Genomic DNA, 19,504 nt, shown 5'->3' with positions numbered 1-19,504 from the left:
TTTTCCAGTTTCTCCTTCTTAAAATGTTTATCCACTATAACTATAACACGGAGGCCTGGACAGAATGATGTAGTGCTACAGAGAACAATTAAGCACTTAAGTCATGGTAAACGTTTTTCAGAGTTTCTAGCCCTTAGATTTCTGTTGGGCCCCTGGGGGAATGGGGGTTGTGTTGGTGACAGGGTTGTGCAGCTAGTTGTGTTGAACAGGCTAGATCTGATGCAGGCAATTGTTCTGTGGCATGTAGTGCTGTTAAGACCTGCCTCATTTTGTTTGAGACAGTTACCACTTGATACTGCTTTTCTACCACCAAGTCTTAAACAGGGCAGGTGTCACAGGCGGCTTATGGACCTAGAAAAAAAAAGTTTGTTTCTTTGACTGTGCTTTTGTAATTTTTTTGAAGGATCTATCAACACCAAAAACATTTGACGTTTATCAGCAGCAATACATATCATCCAACGTAACCATCTATTTTCATTCTTGTTCAGCTGATTTTTTATATCAGAAATGTAAAATTGGGAACCAAAGGTGTGGCTCAAGGGGTAGCACACCAGCATGAGTTAAAAGAATGACACCATGAAATCCTGAGTTAAAGTCTCAGTATTGGCACAAAAAAGCACAGTTCCATTTGAGTTGTGTTTATTTTAGGAATATTTTAAAGTTGTTTTAGCATCTACTAAAGAAGTATATATTTAGCTTACATGGGACTCATACAGTCTCAAAGGAATAAAAAATGGTATATTTACAGGTATTTATTGATTTCCTCTGGTCTTAATGTTTCTAATTTCATACTTGAAAGGGGAAGATTTCTTCTACATATAGATGTGCCCTTGTGAGAGTCCCAGAATTGTAAATACTGAAGATACCTTTACTCTTCTCGTTTTTCCCTCCTTTCCTGCCTTTGTAATTCCTGTATGTCATGTAATTTATAAAGCCAGACAAACGGATAAACAGAAAAGCGACCTTTTTCAAAACTTCACAGGTGTAAGCAGTAAAGTGTAGACCAGAATTCAGGCTAATGTGCTTTCAAAAAAATATGATAATGAAATAAATCGGTGAAATAATACAAGCAATATTCATTCAGTGATTTACCTTTTCTGCTTGTTTAACTAAGGTTAACCTCTTTAGAGGTTAGCATCCTATCTCACTAAGGCCTTTCTGTCTTTATCACCTTACCTCAGTCAGAGTTTTATGTAAGACAAAATATCCATGTGCCGTGAGTGACACGGTACAGCTGTGTGTGCAGCTGTGGTAGAGTTTCTTAAGCATAGTAGAGTGCTGCATCTAGCAGATAGAACACATATTGGAGACCCTACCCTCAGTTACTTGGATGTATCTGTCATGGCTTCATATTCCAGACTGACTGAGATGAAACAGTGAAGAAAACACTCAGATTTTGCTTCTGAATCTGCAGCAGCTGGAGTGAACGTCAAACAGATGGGCTTTTCCACCCTGATTATCTTAACTTCCTAAATTTAGAAATACATGCTTTAAAAAAATGTAAATTACCCAAGGGGGTGGTGTAGCACATGCCAGGCAGTGCTAACGAGTGCAAATCGATGTCATCTGCTGACTTAGATGGAGCTCAGTTCCTGCTGCTGGCGCTCGGCTGTTTTCTTCCTTCAGGTTTGTTTACGTCACTGCTTACCTTTATGAAAAATGTAGTGCCAAGCTTCTGTTCCCCTACGGATCTAATATTACTTGAAGCTGTTGAGACATATGCAGTGTCTCAAGTCAAAATAGTGTTTCACCTGTCTCATTGTTCAAAAGCTCTTCAAACTGGTGGAGCCATTGTTCAAAAGCTCTTCAAACTGGTGGAGCTGGAAAGGAGAGAGCATTGACAGAAGCCTGCTCTGTCTCACCTTTACTCCCAATTCACAGGGTGAATTTAATCAGGACATTTCCTCCATGTTGGATGGGGGGGTTGGAGCTCATGGTCTCTAAGGTACCTCTTAATTACAAGTTACAAGATGCTTTGTTTTTTTATAAATTACATGTATCTATAAATTATTTTAAACGATCATTTCCCCAGAATCTAGCACAGGGTCAGCTGCACAGGAGATGTTTAAATATTGTCAGAAGAAGCAACACCCAGCTCTTTTCTTTCTTCTTTTGGGATTAACAACAGCGGGGTTGGAACTCAGGTCCTTGTGCTTGCTAGTCAGACCGTCCTACTACTTGATCATGCTCTGTGCTTGTTTCATTCTTTAATTATATTTTGAATAAAGTTTTGCATTTATACCTGGCCTGACCCGGACTACAATCCCCCTTTTCCCATGTAGCTGGAATGACAGATCGGCATCACTCCTGTTAGTTTAAATCTAGTCTTGTGAATTTTTTGCTAGTCTGGCTTTGAACCACAATCCTACTGATCTCTGATTTTTGTGTAACTAGGAGTACAGGTATCATCCATTGTGCCTGGCTTTTCTTTATTGTTTTGTTTTTAAATTAGATATATTAATTATACAAAAAGGTTTTGGTGATTTTTATATGTGCATATAATAACTTTGATCAGTTTCACCCCAGCTCCTCTATCCCTCCTCACTTCCTTTTAAAAATAATTTCAATATGTTTTATTATTTTCTTTTCATATGTATGTACAAACCTACCTTGATCATCTTTACCTTAAGTTTTTAAATTAGCAAAAGTGATTGAGAAAATTGTTTAGGAACTCAGTGTTTTATTAGCCACAATTTCCTTTTAGAATATACCCCTCTGAATCTTGTACTTAAATGGAAGGGAACAAACATAGGACATAAGGAAGCCTAGCCAAGCAAGCAAGGGGGGTTGAGTGCACAACTCACTTTCTATTACATTATGAATCATTTGGGGAATCATATTTGATAGAAATAAGCATTCGGATTCCAAAGTTTAAAGAGGAAATTGAAGAAAACAGTCTTTGAATCTGTCACTAAAGGAAGAAAACTGATGGAATGTCCAGAAGAGGAAATGGAAAGGCTTGGAAAAATTATATTAAGTGAAGTAAGCCAGGCCCAAAGAAACGTAGGTCCCATGGTTTCGCTTATTTGCAATATCTAGTATATGTCTGAGTCAAGCAGAAAAGGTCAGATAAGTTGATGTTAGGAAAATGAACCCTTAGATATGTATTCAAATGTTTTTTTCTTTCATGTGATTGTTTCTAACACATTTATAAGATTATTTCTTTGTTGCTTTGTATGTCCCTCCCCCACAGTATAACCCCTGCTTTCACTGTATTTGATATTGGTATAATTTGTGGAGGGGAAGGGGAAAAACAAATCGTTTAAAAAAATTCTTTATTTTTTTAAAGGTGACATACAGAGGGTATCCAGCAACCTAAGTCAAATAAAGAGTACATTTCTTTTTGAACAATGTCACCCTTTCCCTCACTTTCTCTGAATTTTCCCTCTTATCCCCAATAACAAGTTGCATAGTTCATTTTCAACATAATGTATCACTGCTGCATTTGTTCACCTTTTGTCCCAACATTTTTGTGTCCCCTCCTCACCCTCCCTGAAATAGATAAATGAACAAATAAGACAAAGGGAAAAGAAAACAAAAACAATAACAAAGAAAAAATGTTTTTTTTCATTTTCTGCAGTTCATTTTAATATTATTTATCTTATATGATCAAAAAAAAAAAAAAAAGGTTCACCCTCATTGATCATCACCTCTGACATTTTGGAAGCTGGAGCAACTGGGAAGTGAGAGGACATGCAGAGCCGCCTTTCTCTATAAAGAATATGTAGACAGAATTACAGGGGCATAAAACAGCCTTGGAGCTACAAGTACTTTCCCCATAGCTGGAGGTAGGGCTCAAAGGACCAGGGGTAGAAGATAGAGCCAGAACCACAGGCAAGCAAGAGGTACTTGGGCTTTCTCTGGTAAGCCTTCTAGGAGTTTACACACAGGAATAACTTACTCAAATTTGCTTTTTTAGCAGTTTGACTTCAGCAGCAGTGTGGAGAGACTGGGTTGGAAGTGGGCCAGGGAGAGAGGAAGACCAGTGAAGAATCTACTTGGTAGTTTAAGATCATGTAAGATTCCTCATAGATGTTGGCAAATTAAGTCTGAGAGATCTGTTCTCAATGAATCTGTTGAAAAACTTTGGATAATTTTTTTCCTTTTTTAAATAAGTTTTTTTATTGTAAAAATACTGCACAGAGGGCTTACAGTTACATGAGCAAGGTAATGAGTACATTTCTTATCAAGCATTGTTATCTCCTCCTTTGTTTTTCCCCTACCATCCCTTCCCTCCCATCTCCACAACTATACTCCACAGCTATACTCTTCCACCCTTGCCTCCCGCACCTAAATTGTAAAGTTCGTTTTTCAACATAGTGTCTTGTACATCTCATTGTTACAATGGGCCTACCTGTATCTCTATTTAAACATTTTGGGTTTTCTCTTCCCCTCCCCAAATTAGACTGGCATCAAATACAGTGAAAACAGGGGTTATACAATGGGGGAGGGACATACAAAGCAACAAAAAAAAAATCACATGGTACATTATAAATACAATTAGAAATAAAAGGAAAAAACCACTTGTGTCCCTATCATGGGGTTCAGTTCACTTCACATCATCTTATTTGGTCATATGTACATAGCTTTTGACCTTTTCTGCTTGTCCTAGACATATACTAGTTATTGTAAATAAGGGAAACCATAGGACCTATGTTTCTTTGGGCCTGGCTTACTTCACTTAATCTAATTTTTTCCAAGTCTTTCCATTTCTTAACAAATGGCGTGATAGAATTCCATATTTTGTGTGTGTGTGTGTGTGTGTGTGTGTGTATGTGTATGTATGTGTATTCCACATTTTCTTGTCCATTCATGTAATGAGGGGCATCTGGGTTGGTTCCATATCTTAGCTATGATAAGTAATGCTGCAATAAACATAGTTGTGCTGGTAGCTTTAGTATGGTCTTGTTTGTGATCATTTGGGTAAATGCCCAAAAGTGGGATTGCTGGGTCATAGGGGAGCTCTTTTGAGGAACCTCCATACTACTTTCCAAAATGGTTGAACAAGTTTACACTCCCACCAACAATGCAGTAAGGTTCCCTTCTGTCCACATTCCCTCCAGCATCTGTTGTTATTAGAATTCTTTTTTATTTTTATTTTTTTATTGTGAAAATACTGTACAGAGGAGTTACAATTACATGGGCAAGATAATGAGTACATTTCTTTCTTTTTTTTTTTTTTTTTGGTCTAGTCGTGGGTCCTGAACTCTGGGCCTGGATGCTGTCCCTCAGCTCTTCAGCTCAAGGCTAGTGCTCTACCACTTGAGCCACAGTGCCACTTCCGTTTTTTTCTTTTTTGCTTATGTGGTGCTGAGGAATTGAACCCAGGGCCTCATGCATGCAAGGCAAGCGCTCTACCACTGAGACACCTTCCCAGCCCATGAGTACATTTCTTATCAAGCATTGTTGCCTCCTCCTTTGCTTCACCTTCCTATCCCTTCCCATCTCCCCCCCAATCCCATTTCCCCCCCACTTTCCCCTCCCATCTCCTTCCCCCCCTCGCAAAAGTTGTAAAGTTCGTTTCTCAACATAAGGACTTGTACATCTCATTTTGCAATGGGTCCACCTGTATCCTTATTTAAACGATTTGTTTTTTCCCTTCCCCTCCACAAATTATACCAACATCAAATACAGTGAAAGCAGGGGTTATATCGTGGGGGAAGGACATACAAAGCAACAAAGAAATCATCTTATAAATATGTTAGAAACAATCACATGAAAGAAAAAAACATTTGAATATTTATCTTGGGGTTCATTTCGCCTAACATCAACTTATCTGACCTTTTCTGCTTGTCTCAGACATATACTAGTTATTGCAAATAAGGGAAACCATGGGGCCTATGTTTCTTTGGGCCTGGCTTACTTCACTTAATCTAATTTTTTCCAAGTCTTTCCATTTCCTAACAAATGGGGCAATGTCATTCTTTGTGATGGAGGCATAGAATTCCATTGTGTATATATACCACATTTTCTTGATCCATTCATTTAATGAGGGCCATCTGGGTTGGTTCCATATCTTAGATATAGTAAATAGTGCTGCAATAAACATAGTTGTGCTGGGAGCTTTAGTATGGCCTTGTTTGTGATCATTTGGGTAAATGCCCAAAGGTGGGATTGCTGGGTCATAGGGGAGCTCTATGTGGAATCTTTTGAGGAACCTCCATACTGCTTTCCAAAGTGGTTGAACAAGTTTACACGCCCACCAAGAATGCAGTAAGGTTCCCTTCTGTCCACATCCCCTCCAGCATCTGTTGTTATTAGTGTTCTTGATTATAGCCATTCTAACTGGGGTGAGGTGGTATCTCAATGTTGTTTTGATTTGCATTTCTTTTATGGCTAGGAAGGTTGAACATTTCTTCATGTGTCTATTGGCCATCCTTCTTTCCTCTTCAGAGAAGTCTCTCTTTAAGTTTTCAGCCCACTTATTTATTGGGTAGTTGTTTCTTTGAGGATTTGTTGTTGGGGGATTTAAATTTGTTGAGTTCCAGGTATATTTTAGATATGAGTCCATTATATGGCTAGTGAAGATCTTCTCCCAATCCATGGGCTTTCTATTGATCTTGCTAGCTATGTCCTTTGCCATGCAGAAGCTCTGCAATTTCATGCAATCCCATTTGTCCAACCTTTCTTTGATTTGTTGATTTTCTGAGTCTCTATTAAGAAAATTTTGTCCTGTGCCAAGGAGACCTAGGGTTTCTCCTATTCTGTCCTGTAATGTTTTCAGGGTGTCTGCTTTTATTTTGAGGTCTTTGATCCATTTGGAGTTGATTCTGGTGCAGGGTGATATATAAGGATCTAACTTTAGTTTTCTACAGGTGATTAATCAATTTTTCCAGCACCATTTACTGAAGAGGCTGTCTTTCTTCCATTCTATTTTTTAACCTCCTTTATTGAAGATTAGGTGGCTACAGGTCCATAATTTCTTTTTTTAAAGCCCCCCCCCCATAATAAAGGATGTGTATGATAAAAAGCTTGTAAGAAGAACATCTCCTTTTTAGAATGGGGGAAAAAAGCAAGAAGGAAAAAACATGTAGCATTTTGTATGTTTCATTTAACAGATGAATAATGTGAAAAATTAAGAGTTATCATTGCTGCATGAAAAACCAAAATCTATCCCTGAGTGTCCATTTTCTAGGTTCAGTGTAGTGACCAGGGCAGACCTCAGAAATCTGAATTGCACTGTCAGAGAGAAAATTTAATTTCAACTGAGGACAAACTGAGTTAAGCCATCTTTTTTCTTATTTGAGTGAATATATATATATATATATATATATATATAAATAAATTAGAGATAGATTGAAGAAAACCTATACAACCATAGTTGAGAACTTATGAAGGCTTGGGAAATAGGAGTGTAAGGAGTAATTCTCAAAACAATAGGCTTTGCACTTGTTTTCATCCTGAATTTTTCTTTTTTTGGGGGGAGATCCATTTATGGGCCTGAACTCTGGGCCTGGGCACTGTCCCTCAGCTCTTCAGCTCAAGGCTAGCGCTCTACCACTTGAGCCACAGTGCCACTTCTGGCTTTTTTTCCCTGCTTATGTGGTGCTGAGGAATCGAACCCAGGGCCTCATGCATGCAAGGCAAGCGCTCTACCACTGAGCCACTTTCCCAGCCCACCTGAATTTTTCTTGAAGGACCAGTCATGGGTAGTTTTTCTATGTTTCTCAGAAGTCTCTAAGAGTCTCTGGCAGTAGTGTCTTCAAGACTTTTTTCAGACATCCTAATTTTCCTGTGTGTTGATTTTCTTACATTCCTGGGAATGGACCTTCTCTTAATGTTCTCTTACTCTCCCTTCTCCAACAGAAGTGTGTGGAGCAAAGTTAGCAGTCATTCTTACAACTGTGGTGCCCTCCTACCCATCTAAATTGCCCAACTTTTTAATTTTGTTGACATAATTGCAACCTTTGTGAGATGCCAAGATTCTGTGGAGAGTGGTTAGACAACGAGCCGCCTTTGCCTTCCTTGTATTTCTTTAGTCAGAATGTGTTCTTTGCATTCTCACACTCTCAGTCTTGCCATCGTCAGTGAATACACACCAGCCTCAGTTTTCTTTTCCTTAAAATATGATATGAAATGTCTTATTTTGTAGGATCAGTAAGAAGTGTAAACAGGCTACTTCATGTGCTTGGCATACAGCACTTAGTTTTCTGTCATTAGCCAGATAAACTGTGCCTGGTGTTTCTGTGTTTCACTTCAGGGTCTCCTCTGGCAGCCCTTCTCCCCAATCCAACAAGTGTGCCCAGTGTTTCCTTCTCCTCCTCCACCTCCTATTGCCTAAATACCTGTTTGAATTTAAAACAGTTTGGTGAAAATCCATTCCTGTGCTATTCTTCTTGCACATGGAGTGCTGCTGTTTGCCAACTACTTATAGAAGCTCTCGGGTAGAATGTTTTCATTTCAGCTACAAGGAAACAGACACCAACCTAGTTTTAGAATGAGAGACATGGGAACTGAGGGATGTGAAGCAAGCTGCTCTTGGTTGTCAGTGAGTGATGAAACTAGGATGAGAACCCAGGTGGATCTGTTCCTTCCTCCACTGTTCATGCCTCATAGGAAGGACCCTCAAGTAGACACTGGTAATTCAAAACAAAGAACTTAAGTGAAGTACAGTTTGAGTAAAAAAAACCTTGACATCCCTTCAAAGAATATGATGGTGACATAATGATATATTTAATATATTATATATCATATTATATATGTATATATAATAATATGTATATATATTCAATAATTTACATTACAATAAAGATTGAGGACAATTTTGTTGCCATTAAAAATTATCTGTGTCCTTTTGTATCCATCCTTCTCTCTGTTACAGGTTCAGAAAACTGCTGACATAGTTTCTGCCACTATATATTAGTGTGTATTTGATAGAATTTTATGTAAATGAAATCAAACAATATTTACTCAGTCAAATGTTGGCATCATGGTAGTTCTTGCCAGGTTATGAGTTGTGGAGCATTTCTGCTTCTCTTTTCAGAAAGAGTTTGTGTGAAATTAGTATTACATAAAACCGCTCTTCAGTCTCTTTCATTGGAAAGTTTTTGATAACAAATTTCATGTATGTAATAAATATAGCATTACTGAAAATTTCCATTCTTCATGTGTTAGTTTTAATCAGTTGTGCTAATCAGTGATTGTTTTTCATTTTAACTAATTTTTTTCTGTAAATTTGTTTATAGTATTCTCTTGTTACTCATTATGTGAGATCTATGGTGAATTTTTTAAAAAATTCGTTGGTATTGTTACTTTGTGTTCCTTTTACAAATTTCTTGATTAGTCCAGTCAGGGCTTATCAGTTTTGTCAGTACTCTTACTGAGCCAGCTTTTGGCTTTGTTCATTTTCCTTATTGCTTTTTTTTCTTTTTTTTTTAATTGTGAAAATACTGTACAGAGGGGTTACAATTACATGGGCAAGATAATGAGTATATTTCTTATCAAGCATTGTAGCCTCCTCCTTTGTTTCCCCTTCCCATCCCTTCCCATCCTCCCCCCACCTCCCACTCAATCCCCCCCCCCCCCACCAAAGTTGTAAAGTTCGTTTTTCCACATAACGACTTGTACATCTCATTGTTGCAATGGATCCACCTGTATCCCTATTTAAAAAAATTGTTTTTTTCCTTCCCCTCCACAAATTATACCAACCTCAAATATAGTGAAAGCAGTGCTTTTGTTTTCTGTTTTGCTGATTTTCCTCCTTATATTGGTCATTTCCTTCCATTTAGTAATTTGTTTTTGCTCTTCTTTTTCTAGTTTCTTGTGATGAACTTAAGGTTCTCGATTTCCCAAGAGCAGCATGCACTGTTGTCACTGGTCCTGGGAGCACTGTTTTAGTGCATCCTATAATTTCCTCCATGCTATACTTTTTCACTAGAATTCAGTTCAAAATATTTCCTAATATCCATTGTCTGTCCTTCCATAAGTGAATCCACATGTCCCACTCAAGCACTTGAAGTTTTCCTAGATAAATTATTGCTATTGATTTCCAAGTTTTAAGTCCTTCTTGGTAAGAACAGTCTGTGTATGATTTCATTGCTTTTAAATTTATTAGAATTTATTTTATGGAAAAACATGCTTTCTTTTGATAAAGGTACCATTTTTACTTAAAAAAGAATGTGTGCTATAAGGTTGTTGATATTGTTACTTTGACCCTCTTTTTTCTTTACTGATATTTTGGTTCAGTGTTTCTATCAATCACTGAAAGAAGTTAGTTTAAATCTTCTGCTAAATGGAATGTTTCCCTTTAGTTCTGTCATTTTTTTGTTTTATGTGCCTTGAGGATCTGTTATTAGGCACATACATGTTTAGGATTGTTTCTTTCTTTGTATGTGTTTGTGTGTATATGTAGAGATTTAAGGAAGGATTGGCTCTGTGGACTTGGGTGGCTAGCAAGTCCAATATTTACAAAACTGATAGTTCAGGGTCAGAGCAGAATCTGGTGTAAAATTAGAAAGAGCTGATATTCCGTTTAGGCCCTTAGGCTGGATTCTAACTTTCTCTCAGTCTTTTGTTCTATTCAGGCCTTACACTGATTGGATGAGGTCCACCCACATGTATAATGTCATTTTTCTTTATTCATTCACCTAATTTAAAAGTTAATCTTGACCAGGAGACTGAGATCTGATAATCACATTTAGAAGGCAGCCTAGGCAGGAAAGTCTATGATACTCTTACTGCCAATTAACCACCAAAAAGCCAGGGGATCTGTGGTTCAAGTGTGCCAGTGCTAACCTTGAACAAAGAAGTTCCCACGCTTTGAGTTCAAACCTTAGGATTGGTGTATGCACACGTGCACACTCACACATACATGTTAATCTAATCACAGAACATCTTCACAGGAGCTGACAGAATAATATTTGACTAAATATTTGAGTATCACTGTAATTTAGTCAAGTTGACATACAAAATAAGCTCTCATTAAATGGACATGTTTATTTGTAAAAAGAATTCAAATCCTAGTTCACAAAATCTTAGGGACATAACAGTATGGTAAAACAAGTCACTTGAAGTGTGTGGAGATATGAGGATGAACATAATTATTTGGCATTGCTGACTGCTTTCTCCCCTTAGACTCCCCTTCCCTCTTGTTTTCCAGATTGTCCTTCTGCCACTCAGAGGACTCTGGGCAGGATCACTTAATACTCAGATTGGGCTGAATGTATAGCAGAGGGGGGAATTGAGAAAAGTAAGAGCAAAATGGACTTTCCTGAAAAGCTTTTACAGTAGAACTTTGTTATTTATTTGATTTATAAGTTTTGAAACCCGAAGTCCAAGGCCACATTCCAAAGCCAACTGAATATAGTAAGATTATCTTTTGCTGTATTTGTATTGGCCTGTATTTCAGATTCTGAACATGGCTTTCCTTTTTCCCTCCTGGAGATACTTGAAATTATCTTTGTTTGTATTTACTCTTCTGGATTGGGGGGTTGTCAGAATTCCAGCCTGTACTCAGTTTCATTCTTCAATTTTCAGCTTCCTAATCTGCAAAATAATGTAGGTGGAGCAGATGAGCTGAAGATCACTTTCACTTTTGATTTAGTGATTAGAAGGACATTAACTTTGATATTGAACGTTGATAGTACCATTTTAGTAGAGCATTTTAAAATGAAGCCTGTGTTTACTGATTTAATATATAGCCTTATGAGTGAGACATTTTAGCTTTTTAATTTAGCAGGTGGTACGTAGTGTGATTGACAAAACACTGTCTTTAAATCCTTTTACTTCCTCTTTTTTAATTGGGAAATATCAGGTTCTTCATATTTATGCTGCTTTTTCCTTGTTGCCCTGAGAAAGTGAACAAACCGTCGTAGCTTCTGTTTCAACTGTTACTGGATCCTAGAAAGCAAGTCTGAGATTAAGTCATGCACCTTAAGGAATTCAGAACAATTTTAAGGGTATTAAGAATATATGATCAAATACATCGACATATTCCTTACTCACCTATTTCCTATACAAGTAACAACACCTTTATATCCATTTCCTTCTCAATTTTTATAGTTTCTTCCTAACATCTCATTGTATTGGTATTATTGCCCTGCTGTGATAGATATTTAGTTCTGAGTCTTTTAGTATTATGTTCAAATGAGTAATTTGGTATATACATTATTTGGCATCTATGATGATTGCTTAATTTACTTCAGATTAGCCAAATGAAGTAAAGTGGTATTTGACTTTTTAAATGACTTGCTTTGGAGAGAAGGAATAGACCTAAGTACTGTTTTCTGGTATGAATATGAAATGTTCTTGTAGGAATGGATTGGAGGCTTGGTTGTCAGTTGGTTGAGGCTTTTGGGAAGTGATGGATTTATAACATGGTGGCATTATTGGGATATGGAGAAAAGTTGGCAATTGAATCCTTAGTTGGAGGAAGTATGTCACTGGGGCCCTGTCCTTGAGGGCCACATCTTGCCAAGCCCCTTTCTGTATAAACTCTTCTTCTAGTCCACCAGCCAGTGAGGACTCTCTGGTACAAAATCCTACTAACATTAGGCCTCATTGTTATGATCCCAGAAGCAACAGAGGAAATAGAGCAAAGGGATTATGGACTGAATCCCTTTGAAACTGTAAGCCAGTAAGTCCTCCCTCTCTTAAGTTGTTTATTTTGTCATAGTGATGAACGGATTAATGACACAAGTGCTTATTGACTCAGTAGTTACTCATTTTGTAAGTTTTGTTTGGTGTGTGTGTGTGTGTGTGTGTGTGTGTGTGTGTGTGTGTGTGTGTGTGTGTGTTAGCCAAGTATCCTACTATTAAACTATACACCCAGCCTGAGACTTACATTTTGTGCTTATTTTAAAATACCCAGCAATTTTAGGGCTTTTTTTGAAAAAAACATAATAAAAGATAATATATTTCAAATTACTATTTGCAAGTACATTTTGCACATAACACAGCATGAGGCAGATAATATTTACTTACTATAAATGACAAGGCAATTTGATGTTATGTTCACTTTTCTTTTGTTTTCCATTGGATTTTGAAGCATTGGAGATACTTATTTATATTATTTCTCTATTCTTATACTTAAGCTCCAGCAATTTGCATACAGGGCTCAGAATTGGAGTCATGTGCATGACTTAATATGCTATGAAGTCCTTAGATATTGGCCCCAGTCTTTTTTTGTCTTCCTGTTGAAAACATCATCCTTGGTTTATGGTATCCCTTAATCCATGTATGTTGGAATGAATTGAATCAAACTGGCAGCAAATGCTGCTCATCTTTGGCATTCTTAGGAATTCACAGTGTTTGGAACATGTGTGAATGTGTGTATTGGGTTCTTTTGTATCACTAAAACCAGTCTAGTTCAAGACCGGTGCTTGGATATAGACCCAGATTAATGTGAGAGTAACTGCTTTACTTACCTTCCTGGCCCTATCTTGTATCACATAGCTTTGAGAAGCTGAGTTCAGGAATGAGTAGTTGGATACAATTTCTTCAAAATCTGCTTTATTGTTATACAATAAATATAAATAATATAATTGTTATGATAAAATTTATATAACGTGTACAATTTGATATTTTGATATATTTATGGATTTGTACTACCATGATTATAATCTGTTTTTAAAACTAGAAAGAAAATCAACTTGTACCCATTAGTAGCCACTTTACCCTTCCTATCCCTTCCAGTGATGGGAGACCTGTAGTCTGTTGTCTGTTGCATACTGGTCTATTCTGAACAATTCCTACAGTGGAATCATACTGTGGCCTCCTTGACTTAATGTGATGTTTTCCTGATTTGCTCATGGCTTAGAATTTATCTGTGCTTATTTCTTCTTATTTGCTCAATAGTATTGTGTGTATGAATGCACAACTTTTTTTCATTTTCTAGTGATGGGTCTTTTGGCTATTTTTATTTTTTGGCTATCATGGAATATGGAATACCACTCTAAAATATTGCTATAAATGTATGTAAAAGTTGGATACATGTTTTCCATCATTCTTGCAAACAATCATTCTTCCATTCCTAGGAATGATACTGCTGGATCTTGTGGTAGCTCTGTATGGAACTGCTAAGCTGTTAGTTTACATTTTCTCCAACTTTGTATGTGAGTTCCTGTGTATCCTTCCCGACACTTATTATTGTCAATGTGTTTTATAGTGGTCTGTCATTGTGGCTTTGCTTTTGCTTAATTACCAAAGATAGTAGGCATTTTTTATGTGCTCAGTGATCACTCATCTATTTTCTTTGTAGAAATGTCTTATTTAAACCCTTTAACCTTTTTTAACTGGGTTGTTTTTTATTGATAGATTTTAAGAGTACCTCATATATGCCTCTCACATGTATGATGCACATACTTTCTCACATTTTATTGGTTGCCTTTTTGCTTTTTGCTGGTATTATTTGAAGCACAAACATTTTTAATTTGGATCAAGTTTAATTTATCCACTAAAAAATATATCACTTGTGCTTTTGGCATTACTGTGTAAGAAATCCTCACTTAACTCTGACCAGATTTCTTGAGGCTTTATTCTTTCCTTGAGCTTTTTCCCCTCCAATTCCAAGGTAGCTGTAGAATCATTGTACCTCATTTCAGTATCTGTGGGTTTGTATAGTCTTATAGTCAGGGTCATAAAAGTAGATCCACAGATGTGATGGCCATAACTATATGTGTACTTAGAGCTGAGGGTGAGAATTTTGCCTGTTTGCCCTGCTACTTTCCATGAGTTATTTGTTACAATCTGTTAATAAAGATGTAGTAGTTTTAATCTAGTGAATAAAGACTTTTTCAGGTTCAATTGGTGGGTATATATATAGACCGTTGTTTTTCTTTCGCTAAATGTTCAAATAACACTACATGAAATTAACCTCTGCTGGGCTGTGGTTTAAGTTTGTATAATAGGGGGAGAATTGGGATGAAACCTAGCAGTGTAGGTTGTTAGGAGACACATAGCATCCATATTATGTCTGTCATGTAAATTAAAAAAATGCTAACTATAGTAGTTTTTTTGTGTTTATTTCACATTTGGGAATATTGGATGTTTAAGATCCCATTTGTCTTCTCTTCTTCATCATGCCAGCTTAAGGAATCGCTAATTGTTCATTCTTGCTGGAAAGTACTGATTTCCATTTGAATATAACAGTCTTTTTGCTAAAACTTTCCTATGGTTGATGTGAGCAAATACAGAAGCCTTCTGTTTGTGGACTGAATGTTCAGCCAGCCATGACGTAGCCACTATTATCAATGAAGCTTATTCATCACTTTCCTTGCTAGTGCATTGTACAGGGCTGGCTGAGGATCTTGGAGATGTTGAATGGAATGCTTCTCTGTGCTTACCTCCATACACTGTTGCTGTTAAGTGATTCTGTTCTCTATCTTTCCAAGACCTTGTGGATAATTAGCTCTTTTTGTTTTTTGTTGATCTCCAATAGTGTTTTGCAGATGCTGGGTACTGACTGAGAATTTGTTCATTTTATAAATTCAAAGGAGGCCAATTCATGCTCTTAGAAGATAATTTTTGTTTTATTCTTTATTTGTGAACATTCATCTCATCGCCAATATCATTTTACAAAGATAAAAATACTGCCTGTATTTATATTTATAAAATAAAGTGGTAGTTGATGATTTTAGGTTAAAAGCTTTATTAGTTCTTAGCTGATACAAACTTTTTAATATTTAACTCTGTGCATTTGTTGCACATTCAGATGGATTCACAGGTTAATTGTTGGATCTCATTTGTATAGATATAGTTACAGACATACCAAAAAAGGTATTTTTCCAGTTCATGACTAGAATACTGAGATTTTTTGCCAAGTAAGCCTACTATATTTTTTTGTTTGAATCATGTGTTCTTAAACATAGCAGGCACTTATTATGAAGACCCTTATAAACAAAATCAGTCTACCATAATATAGATCATGGGTCTGCACACACAATGGCATTATAATAGGTGATATTCTCTGTGTAAGAATTGTGGATAATGATGGTACAGAATATCTATGATAGAACAATAATTGTGCTTTTTCTGAATCTCCCAACAGTCTTCTTTTCTTTTTCAAAGTATTCCATGAAAAAATGCAATGTGCTTGTTCTATATTCCTTACTTCTAGTCCTTTGTATAAGAGTTCTACTTTTAAGGACTCACAAAACCTGCACCTTCCATTCTAAAAAGGTATGAATTTCTGGACCTTTTTGGAGTTTGCTGTGGGTGTGAGATGGGTACTCATTTCCTGGAGATAAAGTGAGTCCAGAGAAGCTGATTATTTTCATTTATGGGAACACTTTAGGAAGTACCAATTTCTTTTTAACAGTCACTCCTCCCTCTGCTTTAGAGAATCCTTGAACCTGTGGGATCTCTTTGGGAGGAAAATGAGTTTTGATTAAGTACTTCAGGTCCGGACAAAGTTCTAGAGGGACTCAGGAGATCCTAGAGTTGTCCTGGAACTAGAAGCAATGTCATCTCCCACAGTGTCTGAATAGTGAGATGTACATACAACTTGCAACATATGTTGCTGCAACCCTTTATCCATTCTTCTCCATTTATATATGTGAGTCTACTTAAGATTATTAAAGCCAAAGATCATTGTAGCATTTCACATTTCGTCTTCCATAACTCTCAAATCTCTCACTAATACCTATATAATACTTTCATTTACTAGTTTTGACTTTTTTATTCTAGAATTCATATTTCATCAGACAGTATATCTCATGTTTCTGGGTAACATACTTATCTTTACTGTACTTCATGATCTCTCTGATCACAGAATGTTAGTTAGTAGGCTACTTACTGAATTAAGAGCATAACTATCTGATTACAGATTTTGATCTGTATTGCTAAGTAAAGAAGAGGTAGGACTGCATAACACACAAAACATTTCTCTAAGCCATTCTCTCTTGCTGATTTTTTTTTTATATTCCTGTGTAAAATATTCTGGTATGTTCTGCACAAGTCTGTGTGCATCTTTTTTGTCTTTCCTCTTTAGATCTACTGAGGAATAACTTTAATGAAAGCATGACAAGTCTTCCTGCTTATAAAAATCTTCAGTGGTTTTCTGCTGTGTTTTTTAGAAAGCCCAAAGCCTAAACTGGGAAACTATAGCAGGCTGTTTGTAACTTCAAGGTAACATATGTTATAGGTAACATGTCATTCACTGAAGGACCCCTGAAGCCTGGCAGGTATTTTTCTTCTTCTCACTGAGCTGCTCATGGGCACTGCCTGTCACTTTCTCTGTAGCTCAGGGTGGTATCCTCATTTGTCTTTACCTATGCTGGTGTAGTCTAGGAAGCTTAGAAACAGTACTTCTCTGACTTCTGCTTAAACTCTGTGGGATGAGAATTTTGTAAAATGTAATTAAAATGAAATAATAGGAAACTGAAGTTTAAAAATATTAGTTTAAAAACTATTAGATTTTACAGATTTTAAAAGAAAGTACTGGTCAGGGGGCCTGGGGAAGGAAAGTGGGAGAAAAATGAGGGAGGGGGCAACAAATTAGACTAGAAATGTACTCACTACTCTTATGTAACTGTAACTACATCACCTTGACGATAAATTTTTTTTTTTGGGTTTGGTCGTGGGGCTTGAATTCTAGGCCTGGGCGCTGTCCCTCAGCTCTTCAGCTCAAGGCTAGTGCTCTACCACTTGAGCCACAGCGTCACTTCCGGCTTTTTTTCTTTTTGCTTATGTGGTGCTGAGGAATTGAACCCAGGGCCTCTTGCATGCAAGGCAAACACTCTACTACTGAGCCACCTTCCCAGCCCTGACAATAAAATTAAAAAAATAAAATTGCTGGTCAGTTCCTTTAAGAGTTTGTAGCTGTTTACTGTTGAGTTCTCTATGTAGCCTTTTTTTTTTTTTTTGTGAATGAATAACAAACAATTTTCAGGTTACCCCTGGTCTCTGGGCTACTTTGTAAGTAACTCTGGTACATCACACTTACCAAACCATTTTCTTGTCATTTGGTTTCTTTAAAGATGGGGCCGTGTAGCAGTGATGCCTTGGTTTGTCTGGCTTCGTATCTCTGCTCCTTTCCCTGGAAAAATTGGGGTTTAAATAGTGCATAACACAGCTAAGCAGTAAATGCTTGTTGAATGAATTAAATGCAACACTGCCTTATAATCATAGTTGACTTACGTATTGGTTTACAGAGCCACCTGGGGCAAGCTTTATTTTAGTTGATGTGAGTATTGTTTAGAACCTCCTGATGCTATTGCTAGGGTCTAACGGAGTTTAGAGTTGAGGTAACGGTGTTGTAGTGTTCCTTAGTTTTAGAGGTTTGTGAGAAATCCCAAGGGTAGAAGGTGACATCATCAAATTTGTGGCACAAATGATAAAATTGCTCTTTGCTATAGGGAAGAGGTTAGAACTGGTAGCATCAACTGAAGCAACCTTTTATCCAATAATTGCTTGAGGAGATGGCTTGCTTCCAGATTTTTGTCTTGGTTTGCTTCTTGTTTCTTTGCTTACTGATGAAATGACAAGCAGATGCCATTCTATCCTCCAGGGTTCCCACCCTGAGGACAGCCACACCCTCCCACCACTTAAACTCATGGGTCCCTAGTTTGTATGTCTTTAGAAGCTGCATTTTTGAAAGTTGCATTCTTGGCTTCATAAGCTTAGCTCTTGTCTCCTTTTCTGTGATCTTGGAGCAATGGTACCTTGTAGTGGGAAGCACTGCCAAGGAGTTCTAGCATAGGCTTTGGTACCTACTGACAGCCATATAATCTATGCTGGTCATCTCCTTTTGTAACTTGTTCTCATTTGAAATCCAGACTGATTTTTTTTCTAGAGCTGGTTTTAAATGTCTCCCATTGGCCCACAGTGGGGTCCATGTTTGCTTGCCTTTCTTTCAGTCATTTAATTCTGGCAAGTGATCTTCATTACTAACATATATGTACTATGCCAGCAGTTAACCCATTACATTGCCCTCTCTTTGCTTTATTTTCTCCCCCAGTATACTGTAAATTGACTCGTTCATCTTTATATCAGATGTTCTTTACCCAGTGTCTCATGTCTTCATGCCCTGTTAATAATGGTTGATTTGCTAAGCTTGATGTCCTTGGACTTGCATCAGAGTTTGTTGAGCAGTCCACCTTTCAGAGAGAAAGCTTGCATTGGTTGCATATTTGATCCCCAATTAATGCATTGCAGAACTGTTAAGGTTGTAAAAGTCACAAAGCCTAGTTAAAAGTAATGCTGATACCTACACAAATGGAAAACAGAAGGGAGCTGTGGTTATTCATTCATTACTCTTAGGAAGAACTCATCGATTATTAGCTTGACGGAAGGGAAGGTAGGGGTTTTGGTATTTCTCTGTGCCTTCTTGGCCTCTGGCAGCAGAGTAAAAGACCTGAATTCTCTGCCCACAGATTGTCTGCCCCATGAGGCAGACGGCCAAAATTGTCAAGTCACATGTCTGGTGAGTTACTGCTACATTCTTTCTTTCCCTGGAGTTTTCAAGGGTACCATTGTTGGACATTCTGTCTGCTGTCCCTGAATTGTAGCTCTTTCAGTGCTCTGAGTGATGAACTCCAAGCATTGTTTAGCAACTGCAGCAATCTTT

General features: G+C 37.3%; 1 protein-coding gene across 2 annotated transcripts in view; it reads left to right on the top strand.

Annotated features, from left to right (window-relative positions):
• The window catches only part of Igsf11 (immunoglobulin superfamily member 11), a 118,579-nt gene that overhangs the window by 19,528 nt on the left and 79,547 nt on the right, over positions 1 to 19,504 (top strand). Inside the window, exon 1 of one of the 2 annotated variants that reach the window (XM_042669440.1) lies at positions 19,340 to 19,360. The exons of the other annotated variant lie outside the window; for it this stretch is intronic. Coding sequence (XP_042525374.1) covers positions 19,354 to 19,360 — 7 coding nt within the window. The 5' untranslated portion in view covers positions 19,340 to 19,353. Of the gene's footprint in view, positions 1 to 19,339; positions 19,361 to 19,504 lie in introns of those variants that run through there. 2 annotated transcript variants of the gene reach the window in all.

This window comes from Dipodomys spectabilis, unplaced genomic scaffold, assembly GCF_019054845.1.
Source record: "Dipodomys spectabilis isolate Male_0828 unplaced genomic scaffold, ASM1905484v1 ptg000017l, whole genome shotgun sequence".
NCBI classification, from domain to species: domain Eukaryota; kingdom Metazoa; phylum Chordata; class Mammalia; order Rodentia; family Heteromyidae; genus Dipodomys; species Dipodomys spectabilis.
Note: the sequence above shows the minus strand (reverse complement) of the source record. Positions and strands in the feature narration are given on the sequence as shown.